This window comes from Nerophis ophidion, linkage group LG20 (assembly GCF_033978795.1).
Source record: "Nerophis ophidion isolate RoL-2023_Sa linkage group LG20, RoL_Noph_v1.0, whole genome shotgun sequence".
Taxonomy (NCBI): domain Eukaryota; kingdom Metazoa; phylum Chordata; class Actinopteri; order Syngnathiformes; family Syngnathidae; genus Nerophis; species Nerophis ophidion.
This window is the reverse complement of record NC_084630.1, coordinates 225,727-249,393: the sequence shown is the minus strand read 5'-3', so window position 1 is coordinate 249,393 and position 23,667 is coordinate 225,727. Positions and strand designations below refer to the sequence as shown.

At 40.0% G+C, this 23,667-nt stretch overlaps 1 protein-coding gene across 2 annotated transcripts in view; it reads left to right on the top strand.

Annotated features, from left to right (window-relative positions):
- Positions 1 to 23,667, top strand: part of LOC133538622 (zinc finger protein basonuclin-2-like) — a 236,708-nt gene that overhangs the window by 196,369 nt on the left and 16,672 nt on the right. For both annotated transcript variants that reach the window (XM_061880270.1, XM_061880271.1), the window contains exon 5: positions 11,993 to 14,349. In XM_061880270.1, coding sequence (XP_061736254.1) covers positions 11,993 to 14,349 — 2,357 coding nt within the window. The remainder of the gene's footprint in view (positions 1 to 11,992; positions 14,350 to 23,667) is intronic.

The window sequence follows — 23,667 nt, the reverse complement described above, 5'->3', positions numbered from 1 at the left end:
GCTCCCTCGCCGTGGGTCAGAGGTCAGAGGCGAGCGACTAGCTCCACTTTCTTTCTCCTGTGATGGACCGCTGGGAAATCAGGAGCCGTGTCCAGACGTGGGTGGAGGACATTTGTAAGAATCAGAGAGGTTGAAACTTGCAGTGTGTGATCATGCTAAGTAGCTGCACATCACAGGCCCGTGACCCCCGCAGCTCGCCGCCATCTTCTTTGTCTTGCCAAAAAGTCTGTTTGCTACACCGACTACGAAAAACCCAGCGATCGATAATGATGCCGCACTTCTGGGTTCCGGCGTGAAAACTTTGAGAAGGTGTGCAGAGAGTCAGCGATGTGCGCCTTGCAGCTGTCTTCCATTCCACGCGATAGCAGACATTTTGCTTGACTTCTTGTCACTACCGGCAGATTCTATGGCAAGTTTCGAGTCGTAATTTGGTGCAGTAAACAAAACTAAGGAATTGGTTTTAGCCCTCTGAGTTATTTTGTGAAAACATTTTTCATTTTGTGCCAAATAAATCACTGGTTCCCAAACTTTTTACACCAACTCTTGGCTCTCCAAGTACCACCACAATGACCAACAATAAAATACAGTAGCGTAGTAGGCCTGAGTATACATTAAAAACGAGGCACAGGTTTTATTTTTGCATGTGCATTTAAAGGCCTACTGAAATGAAATGTTCTTATTTAAACGGGAGATAGCAGCTCCATTCTATGTGTCATACTTCATCATTTCGCCATATTGCCATATTTTTGCTGAAAAGGATTTAGTAGAGAACATCGACGATAAAGTTTTCAAACTTTTGGTCGCTAATAAAAAAAGCCTTGCCTGTACCGGAAGTAGCAGACGATGTGCGCGTGACGTCACGGGTTGTGGAGCTCCTGACATCTGACCATTGTTTACAATCATGGCCACCAGCAGCAAGAGTGTGATTCGGACCGAGAAAGCGACAATTTCCCCATTAATTTGAGCGAGGATGAAAGATTTGTGGATGAAGATAGTGAGAGTGAAGGACTAGAAAAAAAAAAGAGGGCAGTGGGAGCGATTCAGATGTTATTAGACACATACTAGGATAATTCTGGAAAATCCCTTATCTGCTTATTGTGTTACTAGTGTTTTAGTGAGATCATATAGTCGTACATGAAAGTCTGAGGGGTGTGGCCACGGGTGTGGTGACCGCCAGTGTCTCTGAGGGAAGCCACGGGGGAGGCAAGAGAGTCACAGCTGCCTCTTTGACAACTGCAGGAGGAACGACACAAGCTCCACTCATGTCTACGGTAAGAGCCGACTTATTACCACAATTTTCTCACCGAAACCTGCCGGTTGACATGTGGTAGGGAACCATGTTTGCTTGACCGCTCTGTTCCATAGTAAAGCTTCACTTTTGGGAATGTAAACAAGGAAACGCCGGCTGTGTTTGTGTTGCTGAACGCAGCTGCAATACAACGCTTTCCACCAACGTCTTTCTTCTTTGATGTCTCCATTATTAATTGAACAAATTGCCTAAGATTCAGCAACACAGATGTCCAGAATACTGTGTAATTATGTGATTAAAGCAGACTACTTATAGCTGGGATCTGTACTGGAAGAAAATGTCCACTACAACCCGTGACGTCACACGCACGCGTCATCATTCCGCGGCCGTTTTCAACAGGATACATCGGAGGGAAATTTAAAATAGCATTTTAGTAAACTAAAAAGGCTGTATTGGCATGTAGTTTACAAGTTTATTCACAATACCATATAACGTTTACAATAGTGGTGAATATCATCATTTAAAGATGTTGGTACGTGAAAGGGTCCCCCAAATAAGCTAGAAGAAGCTTTTGACAGGGGGGCCAAAGGACAATATATACATGGAAAGATCAAATATGGTAGCAAGCACAACAACGAAAAACAAAACAACAACAACGCTATATGATAAACACAAGATAATAGTACTAAAGCAAGCATACACGTACATACATACATACATTCAACCATGCAAAACCCAACAGTAGTCTACCCCACATGAAGCATTAAAGATATGTGGTTAATTGGTCATTTTTCAGTTCCTTTTTGAAGTTGGAGAATGGATACAGCATCTTGAGGCTCTCATTAAGCTGGTTGTGTTGCAATGTTAATATTTCCTCATTGATATATAAACTTTCCGACTGCGTGGTCGCTAGTAGTGGCTTTCAGTAGGCCTTTAATATTTTTGGCCAATATAACATTACACAGTTTGAACAGTAACACTGTGTTTGAATATAGGAAAATAAAACACCGTAGTGTATTCAGGTGATTATTTGGTGTGCTATGAAGGCTACGCTAACACTGCAAGGTCGGATGTCCGATTCAGATTTTTTAAGTCAGTTTCGATCTTTTTAGTGGTCGTTCACATTACAAAAAAAAAAAGTGATTTCTAATGTGAATGCAATCTGACCCATAAGCGGTCATGGCGTCATGGAAATAAACACGGCTTCCACTCCAGTCGGTCTCAGTACTGGCACATCTGTGGCAATTTCAAGGATTTTGTGCAAACAAATGTAACATTTTCTGAAGCGAATTATTGAATAAGAAAGAAGGGGACAAATATTTTGGTTCTGGCATTTTTGTACGAGATATTTTGCTCCGATGTCTGCTTGAAGAGCGTGTCTATGAGCGAGCAGTTGGAGACAAGAGTTGCTAAAACATTAGTTTTCTACTTTGAGGTCAACTATTTATTTTGTGACCACCTTTTTTGGCAAATACTTATGGTACTTATCACTTTTCGATCACGTCCTGGTCAGATGAATGCGACCTGATTGTGAGAGTGTTCGCATATTATATATATACACATATATATATACATATATACATACATACATACATATACATATATATATATATATATATATATATATATATATATATACATACACATATATACATACATGTATATACATACACATATATACATATATATATATACATACACATATATATATATATACATACATATATATATATATACACATACATACATATATATATATATACACATACATACATATATATATATATACACATACATACATATATATATATACACATACATACATATATATATATACACATACATACATATATATATATATACACATACATACATATATATATATACACATACATACATATATATATATATACACATACATACATATATATATATACACATACATACATATATATATATACACATACATACATATATATATATATACACACACACACACACACACACAAACACACACTTATTTCCACATACGAAAGAGGCATCGGTCGGATATGAAAATTCAGAATTGCACTGTTCACACAGACATGAAAGAATGTAGATACAAGTGGCATATGGGCAAAAAAAATTCTGAATAAACGTGCAGTGTGAACAAGGCCTAGATGGAGCCCCTGTACCAGTTTGAGAATCCTGAAACAAATAAACATAAGAATAATAATAGGATTTGTAATAACAGCTGTGATTTTACTTAGGGAAAAACGTTGTCCATTTGTAGAAGGAGAGTCAACGAGAATGCGAGATCCTGTGGATGTGATAAAAAAAAGGTAGCGTGTGCTTTGTATTACTTGGCCGTTGAGGGAAAACTACGGAAAACGGCAAATGCTTTTGGAAAGCAGACTGTATCAGTTATTGTTCGCTATGTACAGTATGTCGCGGACTCAACGTCTAGGTCCAGAGTATATAGTTACCGAAAAGGAATGGACAATGATGGTGAAGGCAAAATAGTGAGGACAGTCCTGACCAGTTATCTAGAGCCCTAGTTTGATTGATGTAAAATGTTCTTTATCATATTGTTTACGTGTCTAATAAAGATTAATTTATGATGGCCCAGGTGTGATTTACTACAATACTGGATTCCAGTTCATTGAAATAGCACAACACTGGATATTGTTAAGATAAGTTACATTTAAGAACTCGCACACAAAGCAACACTGGAGATGTGTGCATTTTCCGCACATGCGTAGTAGGTCGCGTTGTCGGTGGTCGAAGAAGGGAGAGGTTCTTCAACGCTGGCATTGTTGTAAGTGGACACAGATAAGGTTAGGTGGGATTTACCCTGGATAGCGGAGCCCTAGTGTGTGTGAGACTATCAGTGGTACTTTAACTTTAAATACAGGCGCTCTGCAAACTACCTGTCAGTCGGCTCCGGTCTGCACAATACAGGATAACTAGGGATGTCCGATACTTCCGGACCGACGATGTTATCGGCCGATAAATCCTTTAAAATGAAATGACTAGGGGGGTGTGGGAAAAAATCCATTCGAATTTGAATCGCGATTCTCACGTTGTGCGATTCAGAATCTATTCTCTTGTTTAAAACAATTTTTATTTTTTCAAATCAATCCAACAAACCACTACATAACAATCCAATTCCAAAAGCAAACCTGAGCCAGCAACACTCAGAACTGCAATAAACAGAACAATTGAGAGGAGACACAAACACCACACAGAACAAAACAAAAGTAGTGAATATTATCAACAACAGTATCAATATTAGTTATCATTTCAGCATAGCAGTGATTAAAAATCCCTCACTGACATTATCATTAGACATTTATGGTAATAATAAAAAAGAACAATAGTGTCACAGTGGCTTACACTTGCATGGCATCTCATAAGCTGGACAACACACTGTGTCCAATGTTTTCACAAAGATAAAATAAGTCTGATTTTTGGTTCGTTTAATAGTTAAAACAAATTTACATTATTGCAATCAGTTGATAAAACATTGTCCTTTACAATTATGAAAGCTTTTTAAAAAAAATCTACTACTCTGCTAGCATGTCAGCAGACTGGGGTAGATCCTGCTGAAATCTATGTATTGAATGCATACAGCATCGTTTTGAATCGGAAAAATATCGATTTTAAATCGAAAAAAATCGATTTATAATCGAACCGCGTCCCCAAGAATCGATATTGGATCGAATCGTGGGACACCCAAAGTTTCGCAGCCCTAGTAATAACGGAAATTATCGATATCGATTTCAAAATTATCGGTATCTGTTTCAAAAAGTAAAATGTATGACTTTTTAAAACGCTGCGGTGTACACAGACGCAGAGAGAAGTACACAGCGGCAATAAACCTTAAAGGCACTTCCTTTGCGTGCCGGCCCAAATGCTAAGTAGCAACAAGCTAAAACAGGAGAAGAAGCTATCTTCACACAATACTATTGTTTTACATTTACACGCACACACAACGTCTTCATGTTACTCATAAAACAGACACAAGACTAACAGACAATGTTTGCAAGGCACTTCGTGGAAGAAACAACAAACTTTAAGCGCTGAATCACGTAAATACGTCTCGTGTGTAAACAAGTGAGCGTCAGACTGTCACACGCGGACTTCCGGAAACCAGCAGAAGGAGCAACTCACTTTCAAAATAAAGGTCCCTTCTTAATACAGAATAATGTTACATCACAATGGCAGTGCCATGTTGGCATTTTTTTTTTTCCATAACTTGAGTCGATTTGTTTTGGAAAACCTTGTTACATTGTTTAATGCAGGGGTGGGCATTACGTCGATCTCGGAGGGTGTGTCAGTCGATCTCAAGCCAGGCAATAAAAAATGTACATAAAAATGAGCAATCATCAATCATACCAAGACTTCACTTTCGTCAGTTGTTTGACATTCTCGGCACCCGAGGATCTTGTGAGATGACGCTGGCTGCTGCCAGCTCATATTTAAGAAAAAAATCACTAACAGGGCGGACGCAGAGAAACACATTTTATTTCTAGAGACTCCGTACCTACTGTCAAAAGTCTAAAGAGCGACTGCACAGTTCCTGTCTTCACCATAAAAGACCTGTTTCATCCTGCCTGTGCTAACAAAATAAGAGTCTCAGAAAGCTAGCAAGCTACGGAGTTTGATGCCAATGTATTTCTCCCCCGCCCTCACTTGCTTGCCCACCCGCACACTCACTGGCGTCACTCACCTGCTGCCAGACATTAAAGGGCCACACACATATGCTACTCTCATAACAAAGTGTTTAAAAAGGAGTATGCAAGTTGGACAAATGAGATGCCAAATCCAACCACTTTCATGTGGTATTGGACAGAAAGGAGGACTTTTTTTGTCCTCCATTTGAAAATGCGGACGTTATCAGCACCACTGTCTAATTCCAATCAATGCAAGTCATCAGAATCAGGTAATACACCAACTTATATTCTTGTCTTCATGAAAGAAAGGAATCTATGTGTGTTAAACATGCTTGTATTATCATTAAACACCATTAACTTGTTAACAAAAATGTCTCTTTCATAAACAAATAAATATAAATTATAAATAGGAATGAGGTAGATCTCCTTGACTTGGTCAATTGAAAAGTAGCTCACCTGCAGAAAAAGTGTGAGCGCCCCTGGTGTAATGCATCCAGCGGGGCATCACAACAAAATGAGGCATAATAATGTGTTAATTCCACCACTGTATATATCGGCATCGGTTGATATCGGTAATTAAGACTTGGACAATATCGGATATCTTTAAGGATAACCTATCCTAATGTTTCTGTTCAATGTGTGAATGCCTTGTCAGCACTTTGGCCATCATTGCAATGCCGCGAACAACGGGCACATTTTCCCTTCGGCAAGGCTTCTCCGCCGCCTGGACACGAAGGCGGCGTGCGGTGGTTAATTACTGGTGGCGTCCGCATGTTAATGTTGTTAATCCCTTCACACTCTGCAACCTAACATTGGCGCGTGCCGAAGGATCCTCAAACGGCGGCTAATTGCACAAGTGGCTGATTTGTTTGAACAGACAGTTGCATGACAAGGCCATCATTTGCTCATCCTCGACGTCAGCAAATTGCAAGGTGAATACACGCGACCCCCCCCCCTCATCCATAGCCACTAAACAGCATTCAGCAGCGCAGCGGAGACAGCCGTGAATTAAGAAGCAGCCGAGAGAGATTAATAAATACGGCCCGACGCGAGATTAATTCTAAGAGACGTGAAAAATAAACTACACAGCGGCGGATAAAGCGTCTGCACCCCCCATTGTCTGCGCCCGCCGTAATTATTTGCTAATAGTCATTAACCTGGCAAACAGAGGTTTAGCCGCATTGTTCAAAAGGACTCTGGGACGCATAATGACAGACTAATATGTCATAGCGCTGGGGGACACGGGGGAGGGGGGGCCAGGATTGATGACATTTTACTGGTGAAGAGGTGGGGCCTGCCTGGAAAAGAGAAGGGCCACATTAAGCTAATTGGGAGATGAGTGCCTACTTGTAAAAAAGTGCTTCTAATGGCATATTTCTTTGGCCGGCAGGACTGCGAAGCTAATGCAGGGAAGTGGACTTGACTTCATGTACTCCGGTCCGGATTTCTCAAAGTGTATCTGTATATATATATATATATATATATAAAAAAAAAAAAATTAAACAGAATTAGGTTTTGGGGTGGTTTGATACCGAATTATTCACATAACACCAAGCTTTAGTCACTGTATCATAAAAAGTAGGTGCTGTATATATACCAAATTTCCTTGAATTGCCGCCGGGGCGCTAATTAATTTAAAGCCTCTTCTCACTCCTGCGCTTTCCAAAGGCATGCGGTAAAAGTAAGCATGCGCTAATTAATTTAAAACCTCTTCTCACTCCTGCGCTTACCAAAGGCATGCGGTAAAAATAAGCATGCGCTAATTATTTTACAACCTCTTCTCACTCCGGCACTTACCAAAGGCATGCAGTAAAAATTTGAGTGTGATGTAAGCTTGGACCTTAAATCCTACTGAATAGCTTTTAATCTTCTTCCCTTTATGTGATTTCAAATTACCGGTATTGAAATCAGCCTCCTCCGTTTTGAAAATGATGACAGGGGAAGTGTCACTCGTGACGTCACGAGTTTGACCAGGCGGTAATACTAAGCATGCACTAATTATTTTGCGCCAGCGGCAATTCAAGGAAATACGGTAGTTTATCCAATATTGTGTGGTTTTATCTCATTAAAGGGGACCAGGGGGATTGATTGCTGTTTGCATTTTAAAAATACAATAATAATAATAAAAAAATCTTAAATAATAAGGGTGAGTTTTCAAATATAGTCTCAGTCTGCCCTGGGCCAGCTGTGGCTACATATGGAGTTTACCACCACGATGTGGAGTGAATGAATGATGGGCTCTCAGTGTCAAGAGCTTTGACTCACGAGAAATAGGGCTATATAAATCTAATCCATTTTTATTTTCTATTTTATTCAAATAATCAATATCCAACAGGCAAAAATGTTTTCTTTGTGGCCAAAATGAAAATACATAAATTAATTGATAATACAACCTACCATTTGTTTATTGTTGTTCTTTCCTATAATAACATGACTCCACGTTATTTCTTTTTTGGGGTAAAAATAAATAAAAAAAATTAAAAATATATATATATTTTTTTGTCTTTTTGCAGAAAAAGTGACGATAAACACTATAACAAAATGTTTGTCATTTAACCAAACTCATTTTCATTGAGGGCCACTGAGCCCATATTGCGGCCTTTAGAGGGCCGACATAACACTAAATATATTGGAATATAAATGTGTAATCACCTCATGCTAATATTACACAAATGAATATATATATTACACACACACACATACATACATACATACACACATACATATATATATATATATATATATATATATATAAATGGGTTGTACTTGTATAGCGCTTTTCTACCTTCAAGGTACTCAAAGCGCTTTGACACTACTTCCACATTTACCCATTCACACACACATTCACACACTGATGGAGGGAGCTGCCATGCAAGGCGCTAACCAGCACCCATCAGGAGCAAGGGTGAAGTGTCTTGCTCAGGACACAACGGACGTGACGAGGTTGGTTCTAGGTGGGATTTGAACCAGTGACCCTCAGGTTGCGCACGGCAACTCTCCCACTGCGCCACGTATGTGTGTGTGTGTATATATATATATATACACACATATATATATATATTTACATACATACATGCATTTAATTTTTTTACATAAAAATGTACAAATTGATTATATATAAGTAACCTCTCCATCAAGGTGACAAGCAGTTGTTTAAGTATTTAATTGTATTTTTTACACACATATACATATATATATATATATATATATATATATATATATATATATATATATATATATATATATATATATATATAAATACAATTATTGCATGATCAAATATTACAATTTAAAACATTAAAAAAAATTATCAAGTACATTTAGTAAGAATTATTTTTTACAGACTATTTACAGGCTTTCGTGGGCCACATAAAAGTATGTGTCGAGCTGGATATAGAGATATATATATATATATATATACACATATATATATATACACACACAGAAAAAATACAAAAAAGGGCTAATATATGTGTGTGCATGACTTAAAGGAACATTTAAAAAAAAAAAAAAAAAATCACAAAATTTGACTTCAAATTCTTTTTTTTCCTTAAGGAAAAATGTGTGTTTCAGATAAGAAACAAATGTTTCTCTTTGAACAGTGACAAGGTGCCAGTCAGTACCCAGTATCGTTAAATACCATAGAGTTATGTATTGTCACATTCATACTCCTAATAAACACTTTGGAAAAACTTTCAAATAACAGCTCATGGTTTAAGAAGCAACTTAAAGAGATTCCGTGCCTTTTATATTTGAGTTTCAATTAAATCCAATGGAATCCATAATACCCCAGATGGCCGTGCGGTGTGAAATCATCGTGGAATTTAGAGTCATACCTCCAGGCAAAAAAAAAAAAAAAAAAGTCCAGCACGCACACAGAATGAAAGTGTAAAATGTTTTTTTAATGTATATTTAACAACAAATACCCCAGTGACTACTGATGTTTGGTCTCAGAAGAATCTCCTTCTGTGGTATATCTGAGGGCATCAAATTCAACTCCTCGCACTTGTTTTTCTGGGGGTTTTTTATCCCTTTGCCCTTCTCAGAGTCTCTCCCGTTTCGCTTTAAACATTTATCTTCTGTTTCTTCCTTACAGCCCCCTTTGTGCCTTGTGATGTTTTTTTTTTGTTTGTCTTTTTTTTACACATCTTTCGGTGCACCACGGTCACCATTTATCTTTCATAGATGCCAGCAGCTAGGAAGGCATGAAATGTTCTCATTGCCATGTGACTAATTGTTCCCCGGTTGTCACTCGGGACTACTCTTTGGGGAACATTTGGGTTGTTTGCACAAAAGGCAGAGAAGTCAAATGCGATGTGAGGATAAGTGTATGACGTTATAAAAGAATGAAGGCAGACAAACGCCGGGTCGGTACCTCTTAGCATGCAACCTAGCCATAAATGTAATGCTACGGATTTGCCAACATTCTTTTCCCACTTCTGTGCAATCTCCCGACAATGAATAAGAGTGTGCAAAGGAGAGCTTGTTATCTCTTAAGGACGCGGGCCAACTCAATGTCTCCATTTGGAATATCATCCGAGTCCCACTGGAGCAATTCAAGCCCTTTCCAAGCATTTCAAAGGAAAAATGCAACGATTGGAAATGTCAAATCTAACTACATTTGTCATCCCATATTTATGTCCTTTTGTGCCATGGATGGATTTCTGTAGAGTCTTAGACTATGGTTCACTTGCAAAAAAAACAAAAAACTGTGGCTCCTTTTGGGTTGTGCTAAAAAAATAAAATAAAAAATGTTAGCATAAATGTAACAACAATCCTCAAGGTTTAGAATTAATAAACAAAGGCTTAATAATTTGTGGATTTTACACACGTGCTGGTCAGTCCCCTTGAGTTGTGCACCAAATTTTGGGGTTACAGTAAGGTTTTTGTACAGTACAGAGGGGGCGTGGGGGGGTTGCCCACATCTGAGGTCCTCTCCAAGGTTTCTCAGTCAGCATTGTCACTGGCGTCCCACTGGATGTGAGTTTTCCTTGCCCTTTTGTGGGTTCTTCCGAGGATGTTGTAGTCGTAATGATTTGTGCAGTCCTTTGAGACATTTGTGATTTGGGGCTATATAAATAAACATTGATTGATTGATTGATTGATTGAGCTTTATGAGAATTTTTCTGTCAATCACATTTATAAGGATCTCATGTTGTCCCGGTAACCAAATTAATTTGATACTTTTTGGTGCTTTTCTAAATAAAAGGGGTCCACAAAAAAAATGCATTATTAACTCCATTTTAACAAAAATTCTTAGGGTACATTAAACATATATTTCCTATTGTAGGTTTGTCCTTAAATAAAATAATGAACATACAAGACAACTTGTATTTTATTAGTAAGTAAGCAAACAAAGGCTGCTAATTTAGCTGCTGAGTGCTAATGTATGCAATACTATTTTGGTCAAAATTAAGGACAAGTGGTAGAAAATGAATTATTAATCTACTTGTTCATTTATTGTTAATATCTGCTTACTTTCTCTCTTAGCATGTTCTATCGACACTTCTGTTAAAAAGTAAAAGTCACTTATTCTTCTGTTACTTTACATTAGTTTTGGATGATACCACGAATTTGGGTATCAATCTGATACCAAGTCAATACAGGATCATACCTTGGTCATATTCAAAGTCCTCATGAGTCCAGGGACATACTTCCTGAGTTTATAAACTTGAGGGGGTTTTGGATCAGTGCTTTTTAGAGGCGGTTATGGTACAGAAAATGATTCATTAGTGTTGTGGTACTATACTAATACTGGTATACCGTACAACCCTATAAGGGTATCATAAAAGCGCCACCATGTGGTGTATTTGTCAGAAGACACACAATAGAAGTGCATGTTTGGACAGATGTGCAGCAGTTCAGGAGTAGAGGAAATACACCATGACTGTATTTTCTTGTGTCTTCTGGGGTTGGATTGTTTTCAATCGCCTCAATGTTGCAGGGCAGATCTATATAGAAAAATAAACGCCTGAAAGACAAACAAAAACCCGCTAGTTGCTTCTCTAACCGCTAACCTCTGCTCCGACTTCTCTTTGACTGGACTATTAGGCCCGATCAATAATAGTTTGTATTCCTGTCTCTTCAGGACACTGCAGGCAAGGTGTTGGACCGCTGGACCATCATGTCCCGAGAAGAGGAGATCATCACCTTGCAGCAGTTCTTGCGCTTTGGCGAGACCAAATCCATCGTGGAGCTGATGGCCATTCAGGAGAAGGAAGGGCAGGCAGTTACCGTTCAGTCTTCCAAAACCGACTCCGGGATTAGGACGTTCATTGAGAGCAACAACAGGACACGCAGCCCGGGACTACTTACACATTTAGAAAATAGCAGCCCATCTAGTATTCATCACTTTGAGAATATCCCCAACAGCTTAGCATTCCTTTTACCGTTCCAGTACATCAACCCTGTGTCTGCCCCCATGCTCGGTTTGCCCCCCAACGGACTACCAATGGAACAGTCAGCTCTCCGGCTACGGGAGCCCAGCTTGCCCAACCAAGTTGAACAAGTGGAAACGAGCGAGTCAGACGTGTCCATGTCGCCGTTCCGTACGAGCCAGAGTCCGAGCCGTGGAACCTTGGGTGGCATGAACAACACTGAACCCAAAACGGAGCCCAGCAATCGGGCATCCCCCGTGTCGCCATCTCCGTCCCTCCAGCAGGCGCAACAGCAGCAGTCACAGCAACAGCAGTCACAAAACCAGTCTCAGACTTCCAACACCCTGAGTGACCACCAGATTCACCTTCACTTTGTCAAAGAGGAGCAGTCAAAATCCATCACCCATGCTTCATTTTCCTCCAAAATGCACCGCATGAGGCGCATGGGCTCCACCTCCCGCAAAGGCCGCGTGTGCTGCAATTCTTGCGGCAAGACCTTTTACGACAAAGGCACGCTCAAAATACACTACAACGCGGTACACCTAAAGATTAAACACCGCTGCACCATCGAGGGCTGCAACATGGTCTTTAGTTCCCTGCGCAGTCGCAACCGCCACAGCGCCAACCCCAACCCGCGTCTGCACATGCCTATGTTGCGCAATAACCGCGACAAAGACTTAATTCGTGCCAACTCCAACTCTGGTACGCCTGTCATCTCAAGCACCAAAAATGGTGGATTCACACTTACAAGTCCTGGCCGGCCACCTCTGGGCTTCACCACTCCACCAATAGACCCGATGCTTCAATCCCCCCTGCAGAGCACACTGGTGTTCCCCTCTCTAAAGTCAGTGCAACCAGTCCAACCTGTGCCCCCATTCTACCGTACACTACTGTCCCCTGCACACCTAGTTAGTCCACCCGTCTCGCTGCCCATAAGCCCCATTCTGCCCACCACCACCAACGGCACCACCTTAATGGACCAGCAACAGCAGATCCTGGCGGCTGTGGCTTCACACAACAATGTCCATGTGTCCGAGATGGGAGCCATGTCGCAGAGCTTAAACACAGTTGGTGGCCATCATGAGCCAGGCACCGGGGGCGGGGCAGACCCCACGCCCAAAAAGAAGCCTCGTAAGTCCAGCATGCCCGTGAAGATCGAGAAGGAAGTGATTGACGTGGCTGACGAATACGAAGACAAAGACGAGGATGACGACGATCACATCAACCACAATCATCACCCATATCACCACTCGTCGCTCCTTCACAACAACATCAGGATGAACGGAAACTACAACAGCAACAACAACAGTGGGAGTGGCACAGGGAACCACAGCGGTGGAAGCGGGCAGCAATCCCCTTCCCAGGATGAGATGAGTCCCGGTATGACTCTGAGAGGCATGATGAGGCAAAGTGAGGATGAATGCCGAGAGGGGGCTGGTAGTGACGGTAGGGGCGAGCGTCGAGGTTCTAGTGACCTACGCTGTATGGACAGCTACACTTCTGAGGACCAAGACCACGAAAGAGACTTTGAGAACGAGTCTGAAACTTCGGACTCCAAGATGTACTACCGGGATGAGATGATGGACGTGGAGGAACAGCAGAAGCACCCAAAAGGTGGAAAGGACCAGCGTGACAACAGCATCGAGGAAGGCCATTTGAGAAAAGACATAGAAGGAAAAGGTCAGCTATCACCGTCTCCTCACCAGGCGGCCACCAAAATCAAGGAGGAACTTAACGACCCGACTTACGACATGTTCTGTATGAGCCAGTACGGTCTTTACAACGGAGGCATGGCCGCCGCGGCCGCCGCCAGCATGGCCGCCCTGCACGAGAGTTTCATCTCGTCGATGGGCTACGGCGCCAGCCCGCCCAAATTCCCCACGTCTCAATCGCCGGACGGGGACCCGTGCTCCAGCCCGGACCCCAAGATCTGCTACGTGTGCAAGAAGACCTTCAAGAGCTCGTACAGCATGAAACTGCACTACAAGAACGTGCACCTCAAGGAGATGCACGTGTGTACGGTCGCCGGCTGCAACGCCGCTTTCCCCTCACGGCGCAGTCGAGACAGGTTAGTGCCCAAACATGAAGTTCCATTACTCGATTGTTGTTGGGGGGGTTCAGCTTCTTTTACACAGACATGACAAAAAATAGCCCTGCGGAGGAATTGTCAATAAGTCGGGTTTGCCTTTCACACAGAACCGGCCAAAGGCGCCTATTACACAGCGACACACTCCCTAAATGTTCTAATTTGACGCATGAAGGTCTAACTAGCGGATACAATAAACTAGTTGTTGGCTTGTGACCGTGTCTTTTAAACCAACAGGGAGCTGTCCTACAACCGTACATGTGAAGGTGCCATAATAGATGACCGTATCCCCGAATCTAGATCCACTTATACAGAACTAAACTCTATTAAAGTTAACTACCGTATTTTCCGGACCATAGGGCTCACCGGATTATAAAGGTGCACTGCCGAGAAATGGTCTATTTTTGATCTTTTTTCATATATTAGGCGCACCGGAATGTAGGACACATTAACGGAGTCATATTATTATTTTTTTTTTAAATGTAAACCACTTCCTTGTGGTCTACATCAGTGTTTTTCAACCACTGTGCCTCGAGTACTGTACTGTACCGTGAGATATTTTTTGGTGTGCCATGGGAGTTTTATGTAATTTCACTTAATATAATTACTGGTTTGCAAAAAATATTTTTACCCCGCAAATGTGCCGTTGCTGAGTGTCTCCGCTGTTTAGAGCTCGGCAGAGTAAGCATTTAATACGTTCAGTAGGTAGCAGCACGTAGCTAATTGCTTTGTAGATGTCAGGAACGACGACGTTGGTTTGCAGGTAAAAAGGTATCTAATGCTTGAACCAAAAATAAACAAAAAGGCGAGTGCTGCTAAGAAAAGGCATTGAAGCTTAGGGATGGCTATGCAAAACTAAAACTGAACTGGCTGCAAAGTAAAGAAAAACAGAATGCTGGACGACAGCAAAGACTTACAGCGTGTGGAGCAGACGCCGTCCACAAGGTACAGCCGTACATGACATGACAAATCAACAACAAACTAGAAGCGCAAGACAAGAACTAAAAAACTACACACAGGAAAACACCAACAAATCAAAATAAGTCATGGCGTGATGTGATAGGTCGTGACAGTACAACTATAGAGCTATAGTGATGCATGGTTTGTTATGGTTTAAAGTCATAGCCAACAATTGCGAGAACGACTTTTTATTGTCAATATCGGCTGCTGAGTTTACTTTTTTAATGTTTTGTGCTGGTGGTGTGCCTCAGAATTTTTTCAATGAAAAAAATGTGCCTCGGCTCAGAAAAAGTTGAAAAGCACTGGTCCACATAACATGTAATGGTGCTTCGTCGGTCAGAATTTTGCATAGATTATGTTTTACAGACCATCTTCAAGTCACTACCTGACATTCGGTTCTGGATGCACCGTTCTGTGGGCGGTCTTATTTACGTGGCTCACCTTCGGCAGCGTCTTCTCCTCGTCATCTTTGCTATAGCGGTGTAGCGTGCAAGGACGGGAGTGGAAGAAGTGACTTTCAGACTTTACTAATTCAATAACAGAGCAGCATCTCCTCATCCGAATTGTGTCCCATGAAAAACTGTCCGATCTGAACTCTAATAACTAAAGTTCCTTGGGTGAATAATGTAAACTCACTACACCGGTAAGTTTTAGTGCTGTCATGGCGAGTTTACTGACAGATACAAGTAAGAACTTTACACTACTTTATATTAGAAATGGCAACAGCGGAGGATGAAAGTCCTATAGCAAGAAGATAAAGATAAAAAAGCAGCTAATCGACTACGATTTCGTCATAGACTTCAAAGGCGGATGCGCACAATTTTTCTGGATTTATGCAGATCCCAAATACAGATCAGCAGGTACAAAAATGTAAGAAAAGTTGCTTTTACCTTATACACACACCATAATACTCGTATGTTTAATGCGCCGACAATCCTTCAAGCGGTGCGACTTCATTGCTTACCAAAGTCGTACTAAAACATTTTGATACATTTTTGAGCGCCATGTGTAATGTTCTATATTTTCAATGGAACATTTAAAATGGTGGTGTTTACTTGAAACATCTTGCCATCATAGTGCAGCCTACACTTATATCTTATGTTTGTCGACCATCCACTGGTCACACTTATTACACCATGTACCAAATAAAATAGCTTAGAGGTGGGTAAGCTCAACCAAATGTATTCCTTACATTAGGCGCAGTGGGTTATCATCAGGGCACACTGTCGAGTTTTGAGAAAAAAAATAAAAATAATAAGGATTTTCAGCGTGCCTTATAGTCCGGAAAATACAGTAAATACGGTAAATTGAACTACCACATACAATCTGCATTATATTTAGCTTCTATCATCTGTCTTGTACAAAAAGTCCTGACGTGGTGAAATCTACGTCTCACACACACACACACGAAGCAACACTGCGTGGCCATCAACCTTCCGGTTTTGTTTACCTGCCCTCTCTCTACCTCCGGCGTGTCGCAGGCGCATACATTAGTGTTGACAGCTGTTAGTCAAACCCGCTGCATTTATTAACGCGTGGGAAGGTGAGCCCCGTACTTGTTAACAGGTGCGTGAATACAGTGCACTTACAGTACTGCAGCAGCACTGGCAAAACAATAATAACGCATGCTGAAGGTGCACAGCTGCCTTAGGGCGAGCGCAGGCATGTGAACGGAATACAAACAAAAAGGAGCGACTTTGGGAAGAAAAAAAGAAAAAAAAGAAATCGGGCTGGTATTTTAGGTGTTGTCCAGTCCACTCTAAAGAAGGACATTTGTTTTTGTGATTGCCGTGTTTCTTAAAGCATGAAGATGCTTACTTGATCAGAACAAGAGGTGATCAGAAGTTAGGGATATTGATAAGTTTCACTTTTCAGATGATGCGGATTCCTGGTCACACGCATGGCAGACCAGTAGATGACCAAAGCACTTCCTACAGAATACACAAACTGTTGGTCTCAGGATTTTAATCTAAATATTTGTCTTTTAAGTAGGGCTGGGCCAACAAAACGATAGATTATATATATATATATATATATATATATATATATATATATATATATATACATACACATACACTAGGGATGCACCGATTAATCGGTAACCGAATATATTCGGCCGAATATGGCAAAAAAAGCCACATTCGGCCTTCGGTGGAATGAGTTAAAAACATGGCCGAATAGTGGCGTGTGACGCAATTTTTTGACGCGGTGACGCAATCAATCAACGTGCAGTGACGTTGGGATATGTTGTGTACCTGTATAAGTGTATGAGGTTACAAGCACACACTTATTGAGATTTAGTGGGGCCTCTGTTGACATTATTAGCATATCTACTGTGGCTAAGCAGACTTTTGCCAAAAGGACAATAATTCATTTGTTGTGGGTTTATCCACTTTAATGCACTTTTTTTTTTTGGAATGCATGTTTTGTTTGAAGGCCTAATATAAATGAAACACTCTGTGCTTTTTTTGAAAAGCAAAGGCTACTGGAATATTAAAAAAATGTCAATATTCAATAAATAAATTACTTCATCTGAAAAACGTGTAAATATATATTCTAGGCTATTTATGCAATATTAAAAAAATTGTGAAAAACTGCATTCATTATTCGGTATTTGGTATTCGGCCTTCGGCCAAGCGTTTAAATTTTATTCGGCTTCGGCCACAAATTTTCATTTCAGTGCATCCCTAATATATACACATACACACATGTATATACCGTATTTCCTTGAATTGCCGCAGGGCATATAGTATGCGCCTGCCTTGAATTACTGCCGGATTAAACTCGCTTCGCAAAATATTTAGCGCATGCTTAGTATTACTGCCTGGTCAAACCCGTGACGTCACGAGTGACACTTGCCTTGTCATCATTTTCAAAATGGAAGAGGTTGGTTTCAATACCGGAAATTTGAAATCGCATAAAGTGAAGAAGATTAAGAGCTATTCAGTAGGAATTAAGGTCCAAGCTTACATCACACTCAAATTTTTACTGCATACCTTTGGTAAGTGCCGGAGTGAGAAGAGGTTTTAAAATAATTAGCACATGCTTACTTTTACCGCATGCCTTTGGTAAGCGCAGGAGTGAGAAGATGTTTTGAATTAGCGCTCCGGCAGCAATTCAAGGAAATATGGTATATCACAAGGCTGTCACGCCAAATTTCTTCTCCCTACAAACCCCCCCTCCCCCATTTACTTGTTAACGCTATATTATAAAAATATAACGCTATATTATAAAAATACAGACGTTAACGCTATATTATAAAAAAAATTTAAAAAACAATTTACAAACACAAGCTATGGGATACCCTGCCTTCCGCCCGATTGTAGCTGAGATAGGCGCCAGCGCCCCCGCGACCCCGAAAGGGAATAAGCGGTAGAAAATGGATGGATGGATGGAAGCTATGGGATGACATAAGAGGAAACGTGACCCCGGAAGTAAATGTGTCATCCCATAGCTTGTGTTTGTATATTGTTTAATTTTTTTTTATAATATAGCGTTAACAAAACGTCTGTATTAATCATGACCCCGGAAGTAAATGGGGGGGAAGGTTTTGGTAGAGGGGAAGAAATTTGGCGTGACACGGCCTTCTCCGCGCTCATCTTTTCTTTTCAATCCTTGTCCGTTCCCTACATGGATGTACGGAAACAACAGGTAGGAACTTAAATGCAGGACCGTATGAATAAAATAAAATATAAAACATTCTCTACTTTAAAATAATCATTTGGTCCAATTACATTTAAATAATAATTACTTCATAACATAAATGTATTTTCGTACTTCAATGAGAGCAACAGACCCAATTAAATGTTACACAGGCCACAAACGTAACTTCCTGGCAGTAAACCTGCAGAAAATAGACCATCTCATAGTTTAATTTGCACTATTTTTTTCAACTTTATTACCTTCATATAAAAGACATTATGTTTAGTGTTTATTGTGACTTTAGAATTTTATTTACATTGATTTTGATTTCTGTGTGTTGACATTTCCTTTCCGCCTTGAGAGCTGAAGGCATTATAAATCCGAAGAAGGTCAAAAATCATTCATTAACATTGAACTTTTTTTTTTCCTCCTGGTTCATATCTTCCATAGGTCATAAAAATATCACTAATCATCATTGTCAACTGATATAAAAAAATGTATATTATGATACAGTTTTCAGCCATATCGCTCAGTCCTACTTTTAAGCACTTTTCACTGTTGTACGTAAGTTCTTCGTCTGCCATTTTAGCCCCTCACTAAATGTACTCTTTTGTTCAGGGTTTTTATCAGAAGTGAAGTGAAGCACTTTGTCCAGAAAAGTGCTGTCCATTATTACTACTCCAAAATCGGCATTATCCTGTGAAAAAAACAAACTATTTCATCGGTTAAAAACTAGTCTTGTGTAAATGCTAGCTAGCATTGACATTTGCTAACGTGCCTTTAAAAACCTTAGCACACTATTGCGTCCGCGGACAAATCCCTGGCAAGTAAAGACTTCTCAACGTCGGGGAAATACGGTCCCTTCGCTAGCATGCTAACGACATAATGCATGTTTTGAGTGTAGCGGCGGCCATAAAAGGGCAATTAATGCGCTTGTTTTTATAAAACGCCACCTTTTAAAAATCCAACAGGACGTTGGACATAATGCATATTATTACCAGGAATGGAGATGAATGGTTTACGGCCAAGGAGCGTGGCAATAACAGCTAATTAGCTCGCAGTTGTTTGTGGCGGTCTGCCAGGGGAATTCTTATAAATGTTCTGACTCGTAAAGTTTTATCAGCACACGGCCGTTTTTAATCATATGAAGGTTTAATTCAGACCAGCGTCCTCTGCAGTGGACCTTTGTCTCTGGTCTACTTCTTTTGTCAAGACTTAGACGCTGGTTCTCAATTTGAGACGAGTTAGGTCGGAATAAATAAGAAGTACTTCTTCCTACTCCTTTTCAGGCACGTCAAAAAAGAAAAGACGTTTCTTTGTGACGTATGTTCCCAATCAACAATTAATCACCTGCAGGTGGGATCAGTGTATTTTTATCAAAAGAATGACCAGATGAAAAGCTTCAGGATTAATTCCCCTGCCCTTGAGCCAGGACAGTATATGATCTTCTTTATGATTTATTATTAAGAGTTATTTGACAGTGAGGTGTTTTATGCCGGCTCCTTTTGGCTCACACTGTGGGGAGTTGAAGAAGGAAAGCGGTGATTAACTGCATCTAACACAGGACAAGTGTTATTTATCTCTTTTTAATTCTGCTTATATTTAGCCCTGTTCTTTTTTTTAAGTCATACTATTGTTGTCGGGATGTTAGTCCCACGTTGCAGCAGAGAGCGTGAAGGTTAATTATATGGGCGAGTATACACCCCTTAACCCCACATCCTCCTCTTCACTCGGTTTCTGGCATCGTCTTATAAAGGCTGAGAGTCTCATAGAGAGAATATTGATGAAACTTTAAAAAAAATACAATACAACATTAGACTGTCATGATGAGCATATTCCTTGTGATGACTTGTAGGGATTTGAATAAATAATCTACAAACCCTTGGGGGGACGTATGTATATACGAACATACACAATATGGGAAGTGGTGGATTCTACAATTGGCACATGGATGTTTCTAAATGGATGAAATAACATCTAAATGTATATTATTTCATGTAGCATGTTTAATAAAATGTGGAACTGGTGTGTTAAGCCATGCTAATCGCTAAGATAGCTTGAAAGTTAATTAGTTAGTACTTTCTGGGCTTTAGAGCACATGTATTTAAGCCAAACCCGCCAAATTAAAAAAATATATATACATATTTACTAGGGGTGTAACGCTACACAAAAATTTCGGTTCGGTACGTACCTCGGTTCAGAGGTCACGGTTTGGTTCATTTTCGGTACAGAAAGAAAAAAATATAAATTTTGGGGTTATTTATTTTACAAATTTGCTAAATCTTCCACTCCAAAATTTTTTCTTAGTGGAATATTTGATGTGAAGTAATCGGAAGCTTGGATAGGTCAATAATTCATAGTAACATTGATTTTGATTCAATATTATGTTTTGGTTTATTTTCGGTACAGTAAGAAAACAAAATATATATTTTTTGGTTATTTAACAAATTTGCTAAATATTCCACTCCAAAATTTTTTCTTAGTGGAATATTTGATGTGAAGTAATGGGAAACTTGGATAGGTCAATAATTCATAATAACATTGATTTTGATTCAATATTAGGTTTTGAGCAATGACAGTTTGAAAAAAAAACAAACAGCTTTGTTCTATTAGACAACGTTGCAACTTTTTCTAAATTACATTTATAGCTTTTAAGCTTTTTTATTTCCCTTTGGTTTATGTTTATTTTAAAAGTATTTTTAGAATGTGCCGTGGGCCTTTAAAACATTAGCTGTGGGCCGCAAATGGCCTCTGAGGCACACTTGACACCCCCGCTTTAGATAATAAAAAATAAAATCTCATTAATCAATGGATAAAAAGCAGAGTCTGGCGACGCATGTGCGTTTATCATAACTCTGCCGCTCTCTCTGTCTCTGCCCCTCCCTCACAAATGCTGCTGCGAGCACAATTTTTTTGTTTTCTTTTTAATCTGTTCTTAACCCCGAACGTACATTGAAAATACACGCAACCCTAACATAAATGCCGGACATTTGAGGCATTTAAGAAACTCCACCCGGACAGCCCCACAAAAGAGGACATATCCGGTGAAATGGTCAGTCTATCCTAGCCCGGTCGCTGCTAGCATGCCGTGTGTTGTTTTTTTTTATTAGTAGATTGCACAGTTCAGTACATATTCCGTACAATTTACCACTAATTGGTAACACCCGAATAACTTTTTCAACGTGTTTAAGTCGGGGTCCACGTAAATCAATTCATGGTGCATCGGTGTGCATTGTTTACACAAAGTGCGGAGCGCTACTTAATATGTCCATGTGGAACTTGTTCAGTACATCTCCGAACCGAACCCCCCGTACCGAAACGGTTCAATACAAATACACGTACCGTCACATCCCTAATATTTACATATATATTAGTGCACCGTACTATAAGCTGCTGATAAATACTAGTACCAAAGATTTGGTGATATTTACATACCTTAATTGTTTCCAAATTGTGCCTGTCACAAGGCAGTAAAACGGAGGTTCAAACAAAACAGAAGTCGTCGTCATGAACCCACTAGCTGTGGAAACTGGCTCTCCAATCAACTAAACCTGTTCAATAATTCCCTAGTGACATTTTGGTGAATTTAAAAAACTGAAACAGTACAAAGATACAGCCATTGTAAGTTAATAAGACCAACACAGACACTTGTAAAGGTGTTGGCAGATTTGCTATAATGCTATCAATGCTAGCTTCATTAGAATACATTACCGTGGAGAAATATGCATGAACATACTCCTACTTACATCACACAATTATTAAGTATGGATTGTTTTAGCTATATTGTAAACTGAACTGAATTATATTTATATAGCGCTTTTCTCTAGTGACTCTAAGCGCTTTACATAGTGAAACCCAATATCTATGTTACATTTAAACCAGTGTGGGTGGCACTGGGAGCAGGTGGGTAAAGTGTCTTGCCCAAGGACACAACAGCAGTGACTAGGATGGCGGAAGCGGGAATCGAACCTGCAACCCTCAAGTTGCTGGCACGGCCACTCTACCAACCGAGCTATACCGCCCCGGTATAACTCATCACACCAAACGTTGCTTGGTGTGATGAATGAATAATCCTTTCGAGCAGGAGCTCAATGGACGAATAAGAGATTAAACGGGACTGATCCTTCAGATTCAAGGCACGAAACAAAGTACATGTTTAACCCGGAGCACCTCCAGTAAGTGAACTGGCCCAAAAGATGGCGCCGTAGCACAAAGAATAACACCTTCTGAGGGTATCTGTCAGTGTTATACGAAAAGTATTTGTTAAATGCAGAACATTATAGCCGTTAGCGAAGAAAAATACAAATTCGCAGCACATTTTATAAGCCGCATGGGAAAAAAGTAGTGACTTATATTCCGTAAAATACGGTAAGTAACAAAATAGTGTTTTTTTTAATACTTCAACATAAGTTTAACTCGTAAGTGTGCTAACTTTTTCCACAAATACTGAAAAATTTAACAATGTGGCATGCCAATTTATACATTAAATATTTTAAAACCACATCAATTTACGTGAGTATTCACTAGCTTTTAGAAGAAAAAAAAAAAAAAGTAAGCTCGTTCAATGTCCAGACCGTGTCAAGGAACACTAAGCTCAAGAGGAAATTAGCAAGTAGATTAGAGCAAATAATATCCATAACACCATATACAGTGGGGCAAAAAAAGTATTTAGTCAGCCAGCGATTGTGCAAGTTCTCC